Source organism: Manis javanica, chromosome 2 (assembly GCF_040802235.1).
Source record: "Manis javanica isolate MJ-LG chromosome 2, MJ_LKY, whole genome shotgun sequence".
NCBI lineage: Eukaryota > Metazoa > Chordata > Mammalia > Pholidota > Manidae > Manis > Manis javanica.
In genome coordinates this window covers 42,634,794-42,657,984 of record NC_133157.1, presented here as the reverse complement: position 1 = coordinate 42,657,984, position 23,191 = coordinate 42,634,794, and the positions used below count along the sequence as shown (strand labels likewise).

The window sequence follows — 23,191 nt, the reverse complement described above, 5'->3', positions numbered from 1 at the left end:
TGAATTCAATGCACAAAAAAAAGATCCATCCTTGACACATCAAGAAATTTCAGAATGCCAGGAATGAAGATCAGATCCTCATACCTTCTAAAGAGAAAAAAACAGGACATACGTAAGTATCAAGAATCAGTATGACAAATGACTTGTCAGTAGCTTCAAGTTGGAAGGTGCAGATGTAATGCTGAAAATTCAGGACAATGATTTCCAACACACATAATGTCTCAATCAAGTATGTGGACAGAACTGAGCCATGCTGAGTTACGCCAATGAATCGAAACAATTTACTGTTCATGCATTCTTTCACAGGAAGCTGTTGGAAGAGGAAGGCCACCAAAACGAGGAAATAAATTGAAAGAAGACAGGATTCAGGAAATGGGATATCCAGCATGACAGGTGAAGAGCAACCATCCAGATTGGCATAGAACAGAGTTCCAGCAGGAATGTCTTTAAAGGAAAAAAGAAAGAAAAAAAAGATTATATGATGCATTTGAACCTACTGAGAAGAGATTTACTCTTCTGGAGAATAGGATATAAGTTAAATATCTGCTATATAGAACACTGAGCAAATAAAATTACTAAGGTAAAAATATTAATTCCAAAAAAATTAAAACAAATCAGATCAAAAAGAGGATATATAATGAGAACAGATACCACATACCCCAAGTGTGAATAGTATTTACATAGTCAAAATACTATATAGTGTAAATATTGAGTGTTAAAACATATAGTGTAATACTGAGTGCTAACTTGACAAAATGGTATGCTGTTACAGCACTGACTGGGAGGATGCAGAAGGTATGTGCTTAGGGGAGTTAAAAGCAATAGAGCTTAAGCTTCAAAGTCCAACAGACTGGTAAAATCTGAAAACAAAGTATCAAGAAATAACATAATAATCATGTTACTTGTAAACAGATACATAGAAAAAATGGCTATGAGATTTGAAAGTTGTAACCTCTCAGTAGCAAGAGGTGATATAAAAAGAATAGTAGAGTACTATTTTTTATTATAAGCCTTGGAAAAAAAAACTTTATTGACCTAAGATTATCTATGTATTATTCTGAAATAAAACAATAAATGAAAGATTAAGTTTATGGGCCAAAATGAATAATTCTACACAATGTACTTACCAAGAGATCTTGACTGTAAAGACTATAACACATAAAAGGAAAACTGAAAACAAAAACTGCATTGTTGTTCATCTCCAGCAGCACTGTGTGACAAACAAAAGAGTGCTTCATTTTGAAGGAAGAAGGGAAGAGGTTAAGAAATACTTGAACTCAAAAGAGTTCCATAAATTTTCTAAATCTTACAGTGTTCTATACTGGAATCACAGATTATAGCAGAAAGAAATCTTACAGACTGGATAACAATTTATTTCCTTCATTCTACAGTTACTTGTCCAGGGTTATAAACCTGAATGTGCAGAAATGAGAACCCTCTGCTCTTAACTCTCACTCTTATGACTGCATCACAGTGCATTTCAAAATAATAATTAAATATCAAGGATACCCACTCTAGTTTTAAAAAAGGGGTCTTCTTAAAGAAAATGTAAAACTAATATTTTAAGGAAAAACAAGTAAAGGAAAAGTATAACAACTTTCTTCTACTTTTTATGATGAACTAGAACTGAGAATTCTTAAAACTTTTAGGCTGCCATCGTATTTGGCTCACATTATGGGTTCACTACTGCTTTATCTACTTTGAAAACGGCACTGAAAATACAGTTTTATTGCAATTTATATTACTGTTCAAATAATTCAGAATACCTTTACTCAGATGGCTAATCATGCTCTACCATCTACTGATCTGCTCAAAGTACGTTTTGGCAAGAAGGTGTGTAAGGAAAAGATACTGCTAGTTTTAAGGAATGGTGTTCAACAAAAGAATTTGGGAGGTTTAGATGATTTTTCATATTAGTGTGTTATACTGGTAACTGGCTAATAGGTTTTTAGCATATATATATATATATATATATATATATATGGGTGTGTGAATTAGTAGGGGCATCAAAAAGTGGCCAAAGCCTGATGCAGAATACCCATTAATAGCAGCTGTCACCTGTTGTTCAAGATCTAGTCAAGTTCCTGGTCAAATATCAGGATTACTTGACTTTGGAAAAATTAGGCTGACAAAATTTCTTTTAATTGCTAATTAAACATCACCTAGAAATGTTCCTTACTTTGGCAAAAGGGAGGAATTAGACATAAAAAGCAGCAACACCCATATTTTTATTCATCAGTCTATTTAATGCTAAAATCTATACTATAACATTCCTGAGTTTAAGATTCTGAAGAGGACTGAACATCTTAAAGGTATTCAATAAATACCTGTGAGTTGATGATTTGAATGACAGTATTAGATTAATATATGGTATTTTCCAATTACTTAAGCATTTCTAAAACAAACTTATTCCTATTCTCTAAAGCCATTTATTTTCCAAAAGCTCTCGTGTCTTTCAGTATTAAAAAAAAAAAAAAAAAAAAAAAAGAGTAGGAGGAAAAGTTGATTTTCCAAGGTAGGAAATCTAAGTAGCCTGATTTATTCAGCTCATTCTACCTCACACATACCCACTCTAGTCAAATGTCCTCTAAACCATTCTGCACACTAACTAAAACAGAAACATGATGCTTCATAAAGATGGTGACTTTCATCAGCTATGAAGCACTCAGACCTTTTTCTACTCCTGTATTTTTAATCACACAAATGTCATCTACTGCATCTTATAATTAGGCATATTGAAGTTTATTCTGCATTACTTTGTTACTATTTTAACTTTTAGTTTAAGTTGGAATACAAATATTTTACCATAATCAATGCTTTTTCATCTTGAAGCAGGAACTATGAGAACTCACTGTTTAAAATCGTATCTATATTTACCAGCCTCAGAAAAGTGTTTTGAATGATACAGGCCTCTGCACTTCATTAGAAAGATTAGGGAGGAAAAAAAAAAAATGACAGGATTATTTAAAGTCATGTGCAGGAAAAAAAAATGAATTTGTAATTGCAACTCCAATGTTTCATAAATATTCTCTATTTCCATAAGAAACCCTCTAGCATTTACATATAATTAAGCCAGCTAATAAAACACAATCTTTCCAAGTTTTGTGTATGAGGAAAATCCTCATATAACATTAGTACAGCATGGCTTAAAAATAAAACATATATTTGTCAGCAAATATAAAAACAACAGTTCCAGATTTATATTTTAGAAAAAAATTAATTATTTTAAGCTAAGAGTCTCTACCTAAATTTATTTTAGTATCAAACAACTCCAGTTAATGATGGGGCAAAAGACATCTGTAATTGTAGCAGGATGTTAATTTATTTACAAAAACTATACAAAATTAGATTAATTGTAACATCAACTTATCAAAGCTTCCTGAAATCAATTTGCTTTTGGAAACGTATCAAAAGTCTTCAGATCCAGAATAATAGTCTATTACTTTTATTTCGTGGAATTATAGCACATCAGATCTTTAAGCAAAAACACCAGATAAAAGCCTGTATGATAAAATATTCTCCTTTTCATGATAGCTTGGAATGTAAATGAAAATGTCTTCCCTTTTTATTGAAGGAAAAAACTTGAACAAAGTATCCAATAATATCAAATACTTGTTAAATCGCTTGTCTGCTGGAATTAAAGCTAGGCAATTACTTCTACTCTGTTTAAAACTGTCTTAAATTATGTCCTTTTTTTCTTTTATAAAAAATTTCTCTCAGCCATTTCAGACCTCTAAGGCTTATAACAAAAACTGTCATTCAGTTTTTACTGGTAAATCCATACTCACAGAAGGCATCTTCAATACAGTATGTATTTTAAAATTTCTTCAAGTGTTAACAAATCTAAGAGCCATAATTGCTATTCTATCACAAAATATAGTTAGCCTTAAGAGCAGCACACTTGGTCATTCGTTCTTAAACTTTTAGGGTTGATGCCAAAACACATAAACATAAAGAAAAAAATGCTATAACTCTTTGCTAACAGTTTTTCATTTACTAATTTGCAGACACAGCTAAATACTCATCTAACAAAGTATCCAGGTTATTCAGCAATATTTGCGATGAATTCATAAAATAATAACACACATACTGACAACGAAAACCATAGGTATTTTAGCCCTAAGATGAATTTATCTAATAAGGGTTACATGAGAATTATCATCTAAGACCCAAAATAAACTTCAGATACAAAATATATGACATGGGCTTTGTTCAAACATACCTAAAATTCAGATTCAAATTAAGTAACTAGGCTGGTTTTTTTGTATCACCAGCTTTCATTAGAGCTTTAATTGCTCTCGCCCTCATCTCAAGTTCTAGCAGCTCCAGCTGCTGTGCAGAAGGCTGAACATCTTCTGGAGGAGGCACAGGCAGGGTGGCTGCTTTGGGCTCCTTTGGACTAGACTCTGCCAGTCCCAGAATCTCATTCACACTTTTCTCAATGTCTTTCTCCAGGTCATCTATCTGACCAGCTTCACTCTGGCCTGTATTTTCTGGGACCTCAGGAGCAGCTGCTTCTTCGTTGCATGGGCCTTCTATGTCGCTGTCATAAGCATCTGCATTTATACTGAGTACATCACTATCTTCCCCTTTGCCTGTAACAAACAAAAAAGGGGAAAGAACCATGTAACCTAAACACCCTGGTCAAAATTTCCTTTCTACTTACAATAAAAGGGCTGCTATGATCCCACCTCCCACCATAGAATCCCAAACACATTCCATGATCCCCATCACCCTCTTTTCACCTGTTGCCTCATTTTGAAAATACCACTGGGCAATTCACAGCATAATACGGAATTCTATTATCTATTTTCCTTATTAAAATGTTATGACACATAATACTACACTAGAGCTTCTACATTACAAAATGAAAACTGAGAGTGAAAACCCTTTGAATAGAGTGTTGCTTGCTATTGAAGAAGTAAAATTCCATTTTAAGAGGAGTTTCAAAAACTTTGCTCTATAAACTGCAAGAAAGGAAAAACATCACTGGCAAGCTGGACACCATGTGCACTCCAATTATCCCAAATCTTTTCATGTTTTTTTCGAACACTTTGTTCTAAATCAATAAATTAAAGGAGAATGCCTAAGGCCATTTTCTAAGGTATTATAATAAGTTTTCATAAAGAGGATTTATTTAATGAAGTTAGTATACCCTAAAGTTTAAAAATACATTTGTTACAAAACTTCTATAACTGATGCTAAGAACTTGAATACAAATGAAAATTATAGCCTTCAACCACTTTGGTCTTGGACATTACTTAAAGTTCAGGTGTGATTTACAATTTTGAATGTTCATTTATATCTCCAATTTATTTATCTTGTAAGCTCCCTAACATGTTTTTTAAAAACAAAGTAATATAATCTCCCAAATGTTAACGTTGTAAGCTTTCTTATAGTAGGGAAAAGTTATTTATATAACAAAGACAAACAGATGGAAAATTCTGATAATAGAATATATAGGGGAGGAGATAAACAATTCTACTTCATTGATTTTACAATACAATTTACTGACCTTGACGGATCCTCCTACATTCTAATAATTCAAAAACTACTCCCTATTCCAAAATTAAAGTGGAAAACAAATCAATAAATTATCTTTGTGTCCACAAATATAACTTTTAAAAAACAAAAAGGTTGCAATTTTAGTTATTTAAAGCCAGACAACATTTTACATATTTCTCCAAAAGCACAAGTATTTCCAAATAGCTAAAGAAAAATGAATATAGCCTTTTGTGTAAAGAAATAATGTATAAGTATTTATATAAGTATTCTAATTTGAAACATGAATAAATTTAATTAAGTGTTAATTGCTCATAGTCTCAAAAAACTAATTTCCATGCCTGGCAGGCATTAATTTAAAACTCTAAATCTGTAGTCTCTGATTCTTAGTGAAAGTCTGCAGTGTGTTTAAAAGACTGTAAAACATAAGTTTTTGAAAACATGTCATTTATTTTTCAGATCAGAATTTTTGTCTGATAGTGAATGAAGAGCTGAAGAATACAATGGGTGAGTTGGGGGGAGGGGGAGTCTGAAAGTTTGGATACCTTAGTTCTAATTCTTGCCCTATTAAGTATGTGATTTGGGGCAAATCCCTTACATTCTCAGAATTTCTCTTCTGTAAAAATTAGGGCAAATTATCTCAGGCTATTTCTAAGGTCTGAGGTCTAGTATTACAGTAAGTTAAGTCTATATAAAAACATACAAAATGGCAATACTCTTATTTTCTTCCCTAAGATACAGTTACTAACTTATCTAATACTTAATATATTTGTCACTTGGATAATAATCCAAAAGAATTCCCTATTGACAGCGGTAGCCAATGAAAGAAGTAACAAGTCAGTAAATCTAAATTTTTTTCACCAACCTTTTTGGCAATAGATTTTTCTAGAGAAAAGCAGTACATTTCTCTTGGAATGTCTAGGAACTATAACTGAAGCTCACTACTATCTTGGGTCCAGGGATCAGTGTATACTGTCACAACTATGGAAACTCTAATAAGTTAAATAAAAAAATTTGAAGTAGATGCACTTTTATGAGATTAATTTGCTTTGAATCTATATGTGGATAAATAAGAGAATGATATAAAACTTAAGAGATATTTTCATTAAATAAGTGGAGAATCTACACTAGTAAATTCTGAAGACATACACGGTAAATCTTCTGGCTGAATGTCACTGTCATTCACCATCAGGCTGTATTTTTTGCCAAAAACTACAGGGATATATATAAATATACATAGATTTTTTTTAAATGGAATGTATATTACGTCCATCTTATTTTTTTCTGGGGAAGAGGTCCATAGCTTTCATACTTTTCAAATGGCTAAGAACCAGTGAGCAATATATAATATATAATTCAGATCATTTTTTAACCTATTTATATACATAAGCTTATTTAAGAAATAACCACAGATAAAGAGCTCCTCTGCCCCAACCTTGTAATAATAAAATCTGTTTTTTAAAGTTATCAGCATCAGAGATTCAGGATCAAAATCTTTATACACACACTTCCAATGTTTCAAAGGAGGAAAATCCTGACAAGAATTTTTTTTTTAGTTCTATTTTCAATGGGTTTGTTTCAAACTTACTTGGGCAGAAAGTAGGCTTTGCTTTATTTCTTTATTTTTATATCAGAAACAAGTATACATTTTCTATCACTGAAGAAGGGTTGCTCTATAAATTTGGTGTTCTCTTTTTACATTTTAAAAATTATCCCAAATCCAAGTGACTGAGTTGTGTGTAACACAGTACTGGTTAGTACATTCATAGTTTCCATCTGCCCGTTATATATACCTGCACCATGGATGCCAAAGCTTTGTAGAATATTTTCCTGAAATAAGTTAACATAAGCATTTCATTTCACAAATGTGAAACAAGTCAAGTGATTTGTACAATGTAACATGACAAACTATTTGAAGACCTAGGGTTTTACTTCAGGTATTTTAACTATTCCTTTATTTTCATCATTCTACAGACATGTTTTTAAAGCATCATCTGCAAACATATGAAAACATTTCCAAAGATAATTTAATCTCATCTGTAGTATTAGGAAATTGCAGTGCTTTTTCTTATCAATTATGATCCTCAAAGGAGAAGGGGTAAAATCTGTACACTCTTTCTAAAAAAGTAACCTCACCACAAAATGTCTCATTCAAAGTCTTTAAAATCTAAGTGTGGTCATGGTCTGTCCTTCCACATCCCTACTCTGCATGGATGTGTGTGTTTTCAGGGGGAAGTGAAAGCCCATTTAAATTATGAAAATTCCACAAAGAAGCGTCTTCAAGTTTTCACACTTTGGGGTTAGGAGTCTGAGAGTAACAAATCAATCTAAGGTAAATTATTTCTACTCTTCTAAAGGAAATAAAAATAGTTTCAATGTATGCATGATGTTAAACTAGGTTGCTGAAATCTACCAAAAAAAATGCAGGTCTGAGGTAAAATAATACAAATGCAACTAAAAATATTAAGAATAAGAATTCAGACTATTAACTTTAAAAAGACATAATAAACAAAAGTGGCTCAGGGAAGAGATCAAGCATAAAATTAGATTCAGGTTACTGATGTCATAGTGTAGGAAAGTAACTTTAAAGTATACACAAAGAAACTAGGATATGATACAGTCTTTACATTAATTCTGTTCCTTTATATAATCCAATAAGATGGCTGGCCCTTAAAATACTACATACCACTTAAAGCACTTCAGAGAAAGGCAATATAAGTGAAGAAATGGAATAGATAACTTATGAGAAAGGATTAAAGAAGTTTAAGAGCTTGGTTAAACAATATTACATAGGAAGACAAAGTAAAGTTAAAATATAACAAGGAAAAAGTAATAAAGAGTTCAGGAATTTATTGAACATTCATCTCATGGCTGATGCCCTAGCCAACTACTCACCAGGATACATTCTATTCCATATTCTTCTGCTCTGAATACTTTCATCATTTCTCTTCTCTTTCATTTTCTTGCTATCTTTTATTCAAACTTAGTCTCTGCACCCAACTACCAAAGATAATTTAAATAACAAACTAATCTATCTAGATTCAGTATCTAGACAGCAAGATGAATCAATCACCATCTAAATTCATCACTGACACAGATGAATGGAAATAATTTACCAGAGAATTATTTGTTCATATTATTTAATGAGGTATAGTTATGAACATGGGATAAAACCATAAAGGGAAAATATTTGGGAACTAAGTACAACACACAACAGCCTTTAAGAATTTTATTGACAAGGTGAAAAAAATACAACTACTAAAGACCCAATCACTTTAAAAAATACTTTCAGTAAAATAAAAGGGAGTATACTATATTATAGGAAAAACTAAAGTGTAACACTTGTATTTTTATTATCTATAACAAACCTAAATGCTTAAGAGCTGGAGAGATTCCCTAAGCTAGATAAAGGAAACATATTCTATGTCTTAGGTTTGCTTTTTGTTAAAAGTTTTAAATAGTCAATGAAAGTAGACATGCAGACAAGAATTACTAATCATATACATTTTGAGAGATAAAAATTTAAAAGGATTTTTAAGTTATGCTAGCATATTTAAACCTGGATAGGGTCTATAATCTACTTGTTAATAATTCAACTTATCAAAATAGTTTTAATGCATAAAATGAAAGCATATCTAATGTTATGAGTCACTGCATGCTTGTGAAACTTCTTGATAATGAATTACTAAATTATGCTGAGACAAACCATACAACATGGAATAATTAAATATGTCTGAATTCCTGCTAAAGACGGCAAATTGCACAGACATATCTAATTCCCTTCCCTACCCAGAACCCAGTGAAGTGACAGAAGAGAGATACTTAAAAATAATAGCATAAAAATTATAAATTAACTGAGGATAAAACTAACAGTAGTCCTTCCCAAGTAAAATACAAAATGGAGAATCCACAAAAGAAAAAATTTAACAAATGCAGTTAAATAAAAATATAAGACTTCTGAGAAAGAAATGATAAAGTTTCAAGATGAAAGCAAACGACAAGAAAATATTAGCAAAATACATTTTTTAAAGGAGAAATATAAGAATACATACACTAAGTATCATTAAGAATTAATGAAAAATATGGGCAAAAGACAGAAAGAGGGCAAATATTTTACATATTACGAAATACAAAGGATCAGCAAGTACATGCAAAAAGTTTACCCTAATTTCTAACTGGGGAAATGCAGATTAAAATAGTAAGATATTACTTTGAACCCATTAGTTAAAAATAGGAATACTATCCATCTGAAAAAAATTAATTGTAAGATAAAAAAATGATTAAGACATACTGTTAGGTCAAAAAAGTAAGCTAAAGAGTGATAGTCATATTTATGTTACAAATAACATTGTAAATTATTCATAGTGGTTACTTTTGAGGAGGGGGGTACAAATAAAGGGTAAGAAGAAAATGAGTCTTCCATATTTTGCTCTATGAACATAAGTATTTCTTCAACCATTTCCAAGAATATAACCTTGCAAAAAGTTTAAAAAGAAAAAATGAAGTCACAGTATTAGTAAACAAGAAAAAGAAATTTGGCAAGAGTTTTACAAAATGTTAAGTAGGCAAGATGAAATTGACAGGAAAAAAAAGCAAAGCAAAAACCTCTGCCACCACAGATAAGAGTGATTCTTTCTTGAAGAGTGTTGGAAGGAGCACAGTTGGCTGTGGAACAAACAGCAAGATAATTAAATTCATTTCGAATAGTTGAGCCAATTGAACCCTTCCTTTTGTCTCTCCTTTTCCCTACCACATTCCCAAGCATTCTACTGGGAGGTCCTACCCACCCCATCCACTTACATTAAAGAAAGAAGTATCTTAGAGAAATGTATCAGGACAGCTAGTGAAGAAACCCAAACAAGCAACCAAAAAAACCCCAGCTACAGTAAATTAAGGATCAAGATGAAGAAATAAAGAAAATTTAAGGATCATAAGATAATCTATAGGGGGAGAATAAAGGGTGGTGGATTCTACTTGGTATCCTTTGAGACTGAAATGGACACTGGAGCCATAAAACAAGTACATGGTGCAATGAAAAAAGACCAGAGAAGAAGAAATGTTAGAATTTGAAAACAACAGTTATCAAAAGCAAACATTCAGTGGTTGCTGGATGATAGTGGTAAAGAAGAAAAAACTGAAAATGTAGAAAAGAAATAAAAATACATTTAAGGCTAATAAGACCTGAACCAATTGTTCAATCAATCTTAATATTACAATACCACCAATGAATAAACTAGGTTAAATCTGAATACTTACTGAATACCTGATATTAAGAAATACTAACTTTTTAAGGTATTACGGCTATGTTTTAAAATGATCTATCTTTAAGAGATACATACATACTGAAGTGTTTACAGAAGAACTGAAAAAATGTTTAGGGTTTGCTTTAAAACAATCTAGCAACTTGATAATGGGGGGAATCTAGTAACCACAATGTCACTCATGTAATTGTATACTAATGATTCCAAAATAAAATAAATAAATAAACAAACAAACAAAACAATCTAGCAGTGTGAAACAGGTGGGGGTCTAGATGGAAAGAGATTAGCCAAAGGTACATGACTGTTGAAGACAGAGATAAGTACAGGGAGTTAGTGTTCCTACTTTCTTACCCATTTTTCTTTGAAAATTTCCAAGATAAATTTTTTTTTTGTAAATGCTGATTTCTAATTAGAAAGCTAAAACACTTTGAAAGTACTTAAAAACATATATCCTGGAGGAAAACATGAGAAAATCAAAATTCAATAATTCAATATTCCTATCAAGAAATAATATAGCTGATTATTAAAAGGGTTAAACTATTTTACTTTGTTTTCTCTTTTAATTGGTTCTTTTCATTGGATTTTAAATTAATTCACACTCAGTGGTTACACCATTGAGAACAACACATTTCACCACCCTTCTCTCCAGAGCTTTCTCTCCAGAATCTTAATTCTACAAGGATTCCAGTGTTACCAATCTGCTAGAATCTCATTATTAACAGTCTCTGATACATTGGACAGCAATGCTATGCCTCCATGGATTTCTTTTCTTGAACAACAGATAATTTTGGTCTTCCAAATTTTTAAATTATAAGGAACATACTTCTAATGTATTGTTACTGCACAAAGTCAACTTGATAACTTTAACAGTTTTATTGAGTTCCAGCATTTCAAGAAACCAAAACTTTATTTTCTGAAGAAGAAACAATCGTTTTTTCAGTGTAAGAACATCTTTTCTGTAAAAGCTTTCAAGCTTCCTCAGCAAAACTAACAGAACTTGGTTTTTTTTTTTCATGTAGTATTTTAAACTGTTGATTTATATTTAAGTGTATCATGTAACTATCACATTCAAAATTTAATCATGGCATCAACTGATCGTTGCTGATAAGAGACATGATGAAAACAATTTAATATAGAAAAATTGTCTAATATTCTTTCAAACCCCCACTGAACTTCTGGATAACTAAGCCTGTAAATCTAACTTTTAACAATTGCAAATTCAGAGATTACTACAAGAATCCAATAAATATTCACTCACTATCTATTACATACGCTACAACGATGCTGTAAGGGCCACAGACAAGGCAGACCTTACAAAATGCCACAGGTAGAGTAGCCATCTGTGGCATGATTAAGACATAGGTTTTGCCTTCATGGTACTTCATGTATGCTTAAATATGGACATTGTAAAATGCTAAGTTGTACAATATAAAGTCTAACAGTATTTCAGACTGTATTAGGCAGAGTCAAGGGAAAAGTCTAGCAGTTGTAAATTCAACTGCTGGGTAAAGTCAAGGATGTTCACAAACATACCATAGGAAGTAGGTCTAAGAATCTAACAGGTGATATTGACAGAGGAAGAAACACCAAGTGCGAGGGACAGAATGGACAAAGGTAAAGTGCTAGATCTAAATTTAGTATAGAAGAATGTGAGCCTAACACAATAAAATGCACCCGTAAAAACATGTAAAAGGGTGATATCCAAAATTATTGCTTCTGAAGACATCATAATTCTAAGAGAAAAAGCACAATAGGGACCTCCTGCAAGTCTTTTACAATGGATCAGGTAAGTAAATACTTTGGGGTCACACTGGGGCATAGTATCAGGCTGACATAAGGGATTCTTGAGTATAATCTTTCCTCTATTAATCTGAAAGTAAATAGGAGAAAAATTTTTTACATTCCATTTATCGTTTCTCCTACCACTTGAGTAAACAGGCTTATAATAGAATAAAAATTTGTTATCAAAATCTAGGAAGAAAGACGAAAATACACAGAGGAAAAAATACAGAATAGCTAATTCAGTGCCTATATTTTTAACTACTGGAGTTTAGAACCTGTCAATTTTTTCCCACAAAGATCTACTGGAATTTACTCATTTAAAAGGGCAACATATGCAAATATTTTCTGCTAGTAACTTTTCAGTGCTCCATAGTCTGCTATCTACTTCACAAACTGTCATGTTTCCTGTGGCATTACTTTTGCTTGTTTAAAAATAAATGTAAACTTAGAGATATTCATGTCTTGATTCTAATTTTAGATAAAAGTACCTTTTATGTACTCATGTAGCCAGTCCTTATCAGTATAACAAAAAGTGGTTGTATACCTTATAAAATATAGCAATCCTACCCTAAAAACAAAAACACTTTCTTTAAAGAAGTAGGAAAAATAATGAAAATATCCATTTCACCCTAATTCATTCCACAAAAGAAAATATGCAAATAGAAATAGTGGGTGCCTTTGGGAAAAATAATATGTCACCTTAGAGTGTATGGGAGTGAAGGTGGAAAACACAGTAAGTGTTTTGTATATTTTCAAAATGGTCAGAGAAAAGGTATAATCTCCTGGGGAAGGATAGTTTAAGAGTATAGAAAGATGCTCAAAAATAAAACTCTATCTACACATTAATTTTCCAAATAAGGAAATATCCGAAGAAATACAGAGGAATCTCTATGATGACCACATATTTTACAAAGGGCATATAATCAATGATTAATATAAAAGACCAGTATGAATTTACATAAGTAATATAAACAAAGCTAAAGGCTAAGGGAAACAAAAAAATGACTCAGTTTTATTAAGACCAGGAAGAAAAATGAGCTCAGAAGCAACACACCCTTTGGGGTAGATGGCAGAATAACAACAGGGTGAAAATAATTAATATTCTGTTTTGCTTCCATCTTCTCTATTAAGAATAACATACATACTGGACAGGATAGAAGAGAAAGAAGGAATTCGTTCATTCTTCTATCCATCACTTATGCATTCAAAAACTGAGTAGGTACTACGGACGATCCCTGAAGACTTAAAGGATCTTAAGATAAATCCTCTCCCTTAATTAAAGCACTCTATTTAAAGGGGATAGTCATATGTAAACAAATAGATATAAGACAGAATTTCTGGAAAGCTACTCAGTGGTAGGACCATGTCAAATTAGTGCTTAGGTACTTATATAATATGGCTCCTGAATTGAAAACAATTATTTATTGGGCAGTGTTATAACAGAGAAGCAAATAAACAGGCAACAGTGGTATGAACTAGGTATCTCTCTATTGTAGGAGAGAAGTGGCGAGATGAGTAAAAGGTCAGAGAAAGCCTCACTGATTTGGAGATCTCTGATCATTAAAAAAAGCTTTTTTACCTACATAAGGGTACACCACTGGTGTGAATGAGTTTAAAACTCAGATTTGGACATACTGAGAGCTAGAAGAAAAATTTGTAGTCACAACTGATATATTTCCTTTTTATAGTCTGAGATAGCTATGAGCTAGACACTTGATAGAAAAAGCAACATAATTCTGTTTTCCAAAAAGTGACATTTACAAGACTATAGTACAATAATACTGATTATCAATGCCCAGGAAAATTCTAGGTTTATTAAGAAGGTTATGACCTCTGAATGATACAGTGCTCATTAGTTTAGACAAGTCAGGTAACATTTGATCAGAGATCTAAATGATGTGTGGAAGACTCATATGGTTACCTTGGAAAAGAGCATGCAGTCAGAGAGAACAGCAAAAGCAAAGACCCTGACACAAGAGTGCTCATAGAGCTAGAAGAAAGCAAGGAAAAGGAACAGAGTGAGTATGGGAGAGAGTGACAGACCACATCACAGTAAGGCTGCATTGGCCACAGAAGGAAGGACTTCAGATTCTGTTTTGAGATAAGAAGCTCCTAAAAGCCTTTTTTAAGAACAAAGACATGACCATTCTTACAGTTTAAAATAATTATTCAGACTACTAGACTACAGGGAGCACAGATAGAAAAAGAGGGATCAGGATGCTGAACAACACCAGAACAGTATGGCTAAGAAGAGATATGAAGTGGTTGGATTCCAAATATTCTGAAAGTAGAGAGGATGTTTTCTTGACAGAGATGAGAGAAGGGACTCAAGAATGATTACAAGATTCCTGGCCTAAGCACTTAGAAGAATGTAATCGCTATTTACTGAGATGGAGAAGACTTTAGGAGAAGAAAGGCTTGGGAGTTTTTGCTTATTTGTTGCTTTGCAGGGGTCACAAAGGAATCCAGGATTTTTTTCTGGCAGTTGCTAACTTCAAAATACTTACCTGAACATCTAAGAAGTAGGCTGAATTATATAAGTGCTGGAAAGAGGTCTGAACTGGAGAAATACATTTGTAGTGCTAGTCTTGAAATTACATTAAGCTGTAGAGAAAAGAAGAAGTGCAAAGAAGTACTCATCTTTATAAGTCAGGCAAAGTGAAGCATGATGCAAGGGTGATTGAGAAGAAAATATAAGGGAAAAGGGAATAATCAGTGATGTTAACCATGGCTTAGTTCAAGATGACTTAGCAATGACCAGCAAAACAGCTACACTGGAAAGGGGGGCACTCATGAATACACAATGGGGAAAAGACAGCCTCTTCAAACCTGGTGTTAGAAAAATTGAACAGCTACATGCAAGAGAATGAAACTGAATTACTGTCTAACTCCATACACAAAAGTAAACTTGAAATGGATCAAAGATCCAAATATAAGACATAAAACCATGAACCTCTTAGAAGAAAATATAGGCAAAAGTCTCTCGAACAGAATTATTTCCTGGACACATCTCCTCAGGTAAGAGAAACAAAAGATAACAAGTAGGAAACCTAAAAATTTTCTGTTCAGCAAAGGATACCATCAGCAGAACAAAAAGGCAACCTATAGTATGAAAGAATACATGTGTAAACAATTTATCCGATAAGGGGTTACCATCCAAAATACACAAAGAACTCATGCCTCAACACCAAAAAAACAAATAACCTGATCAAAAGATGGGTGGAGGACCTGAACAGACATTTTTCCAAATAAGAAAAACAGATGGCCAACCGGTACATGAAAAGATACTTTACATCGCTAATCATCAGGGAAATGCAAATCAAAACTACCATGAGACATCATCTCACACCAGTCAGAATGATCACTCTCCAAAAGACAAGAACTAACAAGTGCTGCCAAGGATGTGGAGAAAAGGGAACCTTCCTCCTACACTGTTGGTGGGAATGTAAATTGGTGTAGCCACTGTGAAAAGCAGTATGAAGGTTTCTCAAAAAAACTAAAAATAGAAATATCATTTGACCCAGTATTTCCACTTCTAGGAATTTACCTGAAAAAAACAAAATCCCTGATTCGAAAAAATATATGCACCCCTATGTTAATCACCACAATATTTACAATAGCCAAGTTATGGAAGCAACCAAAGTGTCCATCGATAGATGACTGGATAAAGAAGATGTGGTATATATACACAAGGGAATATTATTCAGCCATTAAAAAAAGAAAGAAATCCTGCCATTTGTAACACAAATGGGTATTATGCAACGTGAAATAAGCCAGGCACGGAAAGACAAAGACTATAAGATTTCACTTATTTGTGGAATATAAAAACAAAACAAAACAAAACAAAATGAACAAAATAACAGTAGACTCATAGACACTGAGAAGTGACTGGTGGTTATCATGGGGGAGGGGTTGGGGTGGACAGGTGGGTGGGGGGAAAGGGGCACAAAAATTCACAATCAAAATATAAGTTGGTCACAGGGATGGTAGTACAACATGGAGCATATGGCTAATGATTCTGCAACATCTTCCTATGTTGACAGATAGTAACTGCACGAGTAGAGATGAGGATTTAATAATGTGGGTTAACTGTTGAACCACTGTGTTATATACTTGAAACCAACATAAAATTGTATATTAACAATATTTCAGTAAAAAATTGACAACAGATTCTGAAGTATAAAAAATAATAAGAAGAAATATTAAGAGAATGAAAAGACATGCCACTAATTGGGAGAAAATATTTATGGAATGCATTCAATAAAAGACTGGTATCTAAAATAAAGAACTCTTAAAATTCATTAATTAGATAACAAACCAAATTTTAAAATGGGAAAAAGATAAAAGAACCAAGTCACCAAAAAAGATATATAGATGGCAAAGAAACATATGATAAGATGCTCAACATAATGTCACTCAGGCATTGCAAACCACTACACACAAATCAGAATGGCCAATCCAAAACACTGACAGCACCAATTGCTAGCATGGATATGGAACAACAGAAACTCCCACTTCTTGTTAGCTGGGAGATAAAAAATGGTACAGCACTTGGAAAGATAGTTTGGCAGTTGTAAAATTACACCTGGTATTTCCCCAGAGTTGAAAACTTATGTCCACCCAAAAACCTTCATAAAAATGATTATATAAGCTTCATTCATGATTACCAAAACTTGGAAGCAACCTAGAGTCCTTCAATAGGTGAACAGATAAGCAAATTTCAGTACATCTAAGATTGTTCAGCAATAAAAAGAAATGAGCTATGAAGCCACAAAAAGACATGGAAGAACTTCAAATGCATATTGCTATGTGAAAGAAGCCACTCTGAAAAGACTACATACATTCTCTGTTATTCCACCTGTATGACATTCCAGAGAAGATAAAACTATGGAGACAATAAAAATCTCAGTGAGTGCCAGGGATCTGGGGGATGGAGGGAGGAATGAATAGGCGAAACTATTCTGTATGACACTGTAACAGTAGACACATGTGATTATATAGTTATCAAAACCCATAGAATATATAACACAAAGAATGAACCCCAAGAGAGTTTAAGGAATATTAATTTAAAAAAAAATAAAGATAAGGTTTGTTATTGGTAAGCTCAATATGTATCAACTATATGATATGGCACCCAAAACTGTTAATCAAACCATAGACTATGGCATGGGATGTCCAAAAAGTTTAGGAACTGTTAATAAAATCTTATTTCAAGCCTAGTGTTCACTATCTTTCCTTTGGTAGGAGCACTTCAATATAAGGAGGTACTTTTTATAATGAATTGGACAAGAACTTAATGACTGAAAAGCAGAGTGAATCCAAAGGGACCCCAACATCTGTTAAGGTTTGGACTATGAAACCCTCAAAGTAGCTTGCTTAAGACTGTCTAGGCTCCTATAAAATATATCATAAAATGTTTTAAGTTAATATAACTTAAAGATACATGGAAATAAACATTTCTCTCAAGATAGTGAACCAAATTTTTCATGTATCATTTCAAATAATACATACACAGGGCATTATGCATCCTAAAACCATGCCAGTTTACTTCAGAAAAGAAAAAAAAAATCTAGAAACATCTCACAATTAAATGCAACAGAAGGGTCTTCAAAAGGTACAAAAACAGTCTGGGCTAATTTGCCACACAGAGTATAATTTTCACCCTTTCATTTAACTGCTGTTCATAGAAAGAGACAAATTAAAAAGCAAAAAGGATTCTGTTTGGTGTCATTGCTGGTAATAACTTATGAAAAACCTCAAAGGAATGAGAATAGAATGTCAATTCTTAAGTTGCACTGATGGTTATACCACAATCTCTTTTTACTCCACTAATTGTTGAACTGGACATCATTTCCCTAGAATCTGTTTTTTAAAATCCTTTAAAGAAGTTAACTCATGTTAAGAAGCTGGATTGTGTGAATACTTTTTTGTTGGAGCCAGTCCAGGAGATAAAAAGGGCTAGGAAGAAAGGAATTAGACTCAAACTTTTAGAACAAATCAGTGATACATATGCTTCTCTGCTTCTACCTCCAAACAGGCTTGTGGCACTTTTTTTCAGTCTCCTCACAGCTCTCATAATATATATGCCTGCAAGGTAGCTCTTCAAAGGAAGAGGCAGCACAGAGGTCACTTGTCAATCTGGAGATTCCTATGGCAATACACACACAATAGACATATAACACTCTTAGCCTACAAAGCTGTTTTAATTAACTGATACTTTTCATTCTCTCTTCTTTTACAAAGCAGTACAAGTATCTGATGACATTTTCATTACTATCTTTATATTTCTTATTACTTTATTTCTTATAACTTGTATTTACTCCTTCAGCTATGGTTGTAAAGTTCTTTTCAGCTCCTTTTTAATTGCAAATTCATCCCTTCATTCTTTTCTGTTCTAGTCCCTTTATTTATCCACCCTTGCTTCTCCCAGCACAGTACTATCTTAGAACAAGAACAAAAATTAGTTGGATTTTTCCATTTATACCTCACCTTAAGGATTCAAATGGTCTCTTATAATTTTATATTTAATATCTTTGCTAAATGATGGCACAATTTCTTACATCACATATAATATTTTAGAATAAATGAATAAGCTATGGCTGTCATCCATTCTTCATGATAGCCTAAAAAGTGGTCTCTCAACTTTACTACCTATATAAAGCTATCAGTGAAAAATACCTGCTCCAGTATATATTTATTTACTTACAATATACACTATTACAATAATATGTATTGTAATCAGAAATTTTAAAAGAGAGAGACTTATATATATAAAGTTTATGTATACTTATTTACTTTAGAAGTTCTGGTATTTTCTTGTTACATTCTCTGGGAGTGTGCATAATCTCTTTGCTGACCACTGGTCTGAAAGGCTGAAAGAAGCCCACAGAAAATATCTATTCTAAACTTCCATCACATAATTTAACCAACAATAAACACTTTTTTCCCCTATTAAAGTCTGCCTTTCAATTTCTTGAAGCTCTTGTTAACAAGTTAATTCTTAAAGCTATCTTTCACTAATTCATGAACTAGAAGGTCAACAAAATAACTGCATGAAGCAACTACATTATTAAAAAAAAACAAACAGTGGTAAGATCTGAGCCTATTTGTGTGCATATTTTGTACGTTGTTTGCATGTCTTTCTCTAATAGAAAGGAAGAACATTTTCTAACAGAATAAAAGATGTAGAGAGAAAAATACTATATATTTCATTCTGCTTCTATTAAACAATTTCAGAAAACAGTTATTAAGCACTTTTCTCAAGTAGAGACACTGTACTATGCACTGGTCTTTACAAAATCTGACAGCTAGAAAGGAATGAAGGCCAAACATCTAAGCACTGCTTGAATTTGCTCTACAATACCACCATCAAGTGGTGGTTTTATGTAACTTGTGTTCAAAGCCCTTCAGCAATAGGAAGGCAGATCACTACATTTCTGGTTATTTGAAATACACCCACTAAAATGTGTCTGATGATAACTTTATCTACTGGCCCTATCTTTATTCTTGGAGGCAACCGAGAACAAGCCTAATCCATCTTCCACTTAACAGCTCTTCAAATATTTTAAAGCAACTACTATAAACTCCTCTTCAACCTAAATACATAAATAAAACAACTCTTCTGTTCAACCTACACATCCACATTTAACTTATCCACAGGTATAAATTTAAAAAGTTAAAAAAATTTCTCACAAACTACCAAGAAGGAATGTGAACACAAGAGCTTAGTTCTTGAAGTTACAAAGGAGAATAATTTGCAAAATTGTACATATCCCAGTTGTAAAATTTAAAAGCAACAATTTAAATATAGACCATTATTTTACTACTGAGTATCGTAAGGCAAATTTATTTATTTATATATAAATACATAGAATTCACTTGTATTATAAAAAATTTGCTTGATATTTTAAAAATATTATCTATAAATACCTCTGACAAATAGTTTCCATTTTTTTTTAACTATAGCACAAATAACCAATTTAGAAAAGAAAAGTTATATAACTAATTATTATTTCAAAAGCTGACCTGCATCTTTTCAATAATATAAACCCTGAAATCCTCCAGGAATTGAATATAAGATCTCAGGCTTGCACGCATATATGTGCACATATGTGCAGTCACAGCGGTGCTAAAGATAAAGAACAAAACCAGAAATGACATTTTTTATACAACTGACCTCCTGCTAAAAATGAGTGACTTAAGAAACTAATCCTAACAGAAGAGTTTCTATTGTACAATATCTATCAACCAGTAGATTATATTTACATTTAAATAATGTTTATACAGTGAAGGTATATCTTCAGGTATTAGTCCATTATTACAGTGTGGTAGAAGTTTGTGTACAATCAGATACTGATCTTCAGCACAGACAGTTTCATAAATCATATTTTCTATCAACAAGATGAATGAAACCAGTACTAGACAAAGAAATGCCAATTTCAATTAACTATTTTACAGTTAATATTTCTCAGTATTTGAGTGCTTTAGAAGTTGAGAAGCTGAAAAAAACTGAAAACGTAATTTAAAAACTTGTCAGTACCATACAACATTAATAATAGGTCACATAGTAAGATTTATTATATTCTGAAAGAGCAAAGAGAAAATTTGATGCTGTTTTATATTTTGGTCCACTGAACAAAGGGTTACTTTAGTACTAAATAAGCTTTAATGAATTTTCTTAAATGGTCAAGCCACTAAATAAAATGACAATACATTCACAAGGAGTTTTATATTTTGTTTTTATTGAACTCACTGTGAGCAAGAACAGCTAGCTTTGCAAGAAAAGTTAGAGATAACATTAAATCGATTTTGAAAGTTGTGCATATTAAAAATGGACATTAGTTCATTTAGAAAAAAGGCAATAATTTTTAGTAAGCCTACCAGGATTTCTATTTCCTGGTATATCACTCAGCTTGGGAAACTCCAGCCAAGTTCCATCCTATCCAGTTCAGATTTTAGGTATATACTAATATTTATCTGGAAGATGTTCTATATAAGTGAATCTTCTAGAGAACTTATGTTTATTCCATTATGCAATAAAACATTTTGTACTTTATTTATATAGATGTTTTTCTAAAAAACTTTATTTCCCTTTCTTAAAAAAAGTTGCAGTTGATTTAGGTTAGCCATTTCCCACAGATTTAGTCACATGAACTGTACTGCACAATATATTGCTGTGCTTTGATCTTACTATGTTTCTCACCTCTGCTTGCTGTCACTTGTTGATGACAGTGTGCTCCTGATGTTTCTGATGCCTAGGTAAGAACCTCAGAGTGGTCTCTATAGGCTTCAAAGTAAGACGTGGCTTACTGATTGATATCTGGCTACCCTTAGTTCTTCTTCTCTGTTTGCCTCCATGACTGACTTCCAAATGGCTGAAGTTACCACAGAAAATCACAGCAAAACAGGCTGCTGACACTGGAAGAAGGGGGTCGTAAAGAGCTCCAGGGAGCAGAAAAACATATTCCCTTACAGGGGAGCATGGGCTATTTGCACAAGGTCTCCATTCCTTTTCCCTAGGAACTCGAAACAACTAGCCCATTCTAGCATGTTCTATCCTTTATTTGTGATTCTTCTCTTCAAAAATGACCTAATAGCATACCCTTCACATTTTCTGCAGAGTAGAAACAAAGACAGAAACAATAGCAGTGTCAACAAATTATACATGGGGCGCAAGACATATGATTATGACTATATTATATGGACTATGTGCACTTAACATGTATTTATACATGACAAATACATGTAAATAAAACTATGAATCTGAGTTTATGTCTGGGGTGGGTGCTGAGAAGTAGTGAGAAAAGAAAGACATAATTTGATCTGGCTATTTGAAGACTAGTAACAAATTAGGACTTCTGAAAAGCACTGGAATTTTCAAAGACATCAGAAATATTTACCAATTACAGAGTACTTAAATTAGAATAACAGAAAATCTAGATTTTGTTCTTTTTTATACATGAACTGAATGAATCACAAAATTATCAAACTTTTTTTCACTTTGTTAATTAATAACACACTAGTTAACACAGATCACAGGTCAAAAAAGAAATGTTGCCTTATGCCCTTCTTCTTTCTAACAAATAAATTAATATAACTCAAGTTTTAGAGAAACTATTCTAAGCCATCAAAGATTAGTTGCTTAAATAACAAATAACCCTCTTGTGGCTGCAACAGTCTTACTGCCCTGAAGTAATTTTATCAGGGAAAAAGGAAAAATGTGAAGTGTTTTTTGAGTAACTAACCAAAATTATTTTACTTTCAATTTTCCCTACTAGGATAAGAAAAAACAAGGAAAAAAGACATCTAAGAGATAAGCCCTATTGATCTAGTTGGCCTGAATATATTTCAAATTACCAATTTATTTCCACTGACTAGTAATGTAAAAAACTACTAATTTACAGAAAACAATATAGAAGAAAGTAAATAAGGACAAAGAAAAGAGAAAAAAAGTTATCCTATGAAACTTATTTTTTTCCACATACAATTCAAAGCTACCCAGTTAACATGTCTCCAACATCTTGCAGCTGAGGGTATGTAACAGAGATACTGAATTAAAATGACTCAAGGTGACATCTTTCTGTTAGAATCTATAATTATACATCACTAAGGCAGAAATACACCAATGGATAAGGGACTCATGAAAT

The 23,191-nt window shown here is 32.5% G+C and overlaps 1 protein-coding gene across 6 annotated transcripts in view; it reads right to left on the bottom strand.

The window, feature by feature from the left end:
- The window catches only part of CAAP1 (caspase activity and apoptosis inhibitor 1), a 121,543-nt gene that overhangs the window by 64,303 nt on the left and 34,049 nt on the right, over positions 1-23,191 (bottom strand). For 2 of the 6 annotated variants that reach the window (XM_017677512.3, XM_073228416.1), the window contains exon 6: positions 3,301-4,595. The exons of the other annotated variants lie outside the window; for them this stretch is intronic. In XM_017677512.3, the coding sequence (XP_017533001.1) occupies positions 4,249-4,595 (347 nt within the window). In that variant the 3' untranslated portion in view covers positions 3,301-4,248. Of the gene's footprint in view, positions 1-3,300; positions 4,596-23,191 lie in introns of those variants that run through there. 6 annotated transcript variants of the gene reach the window in all.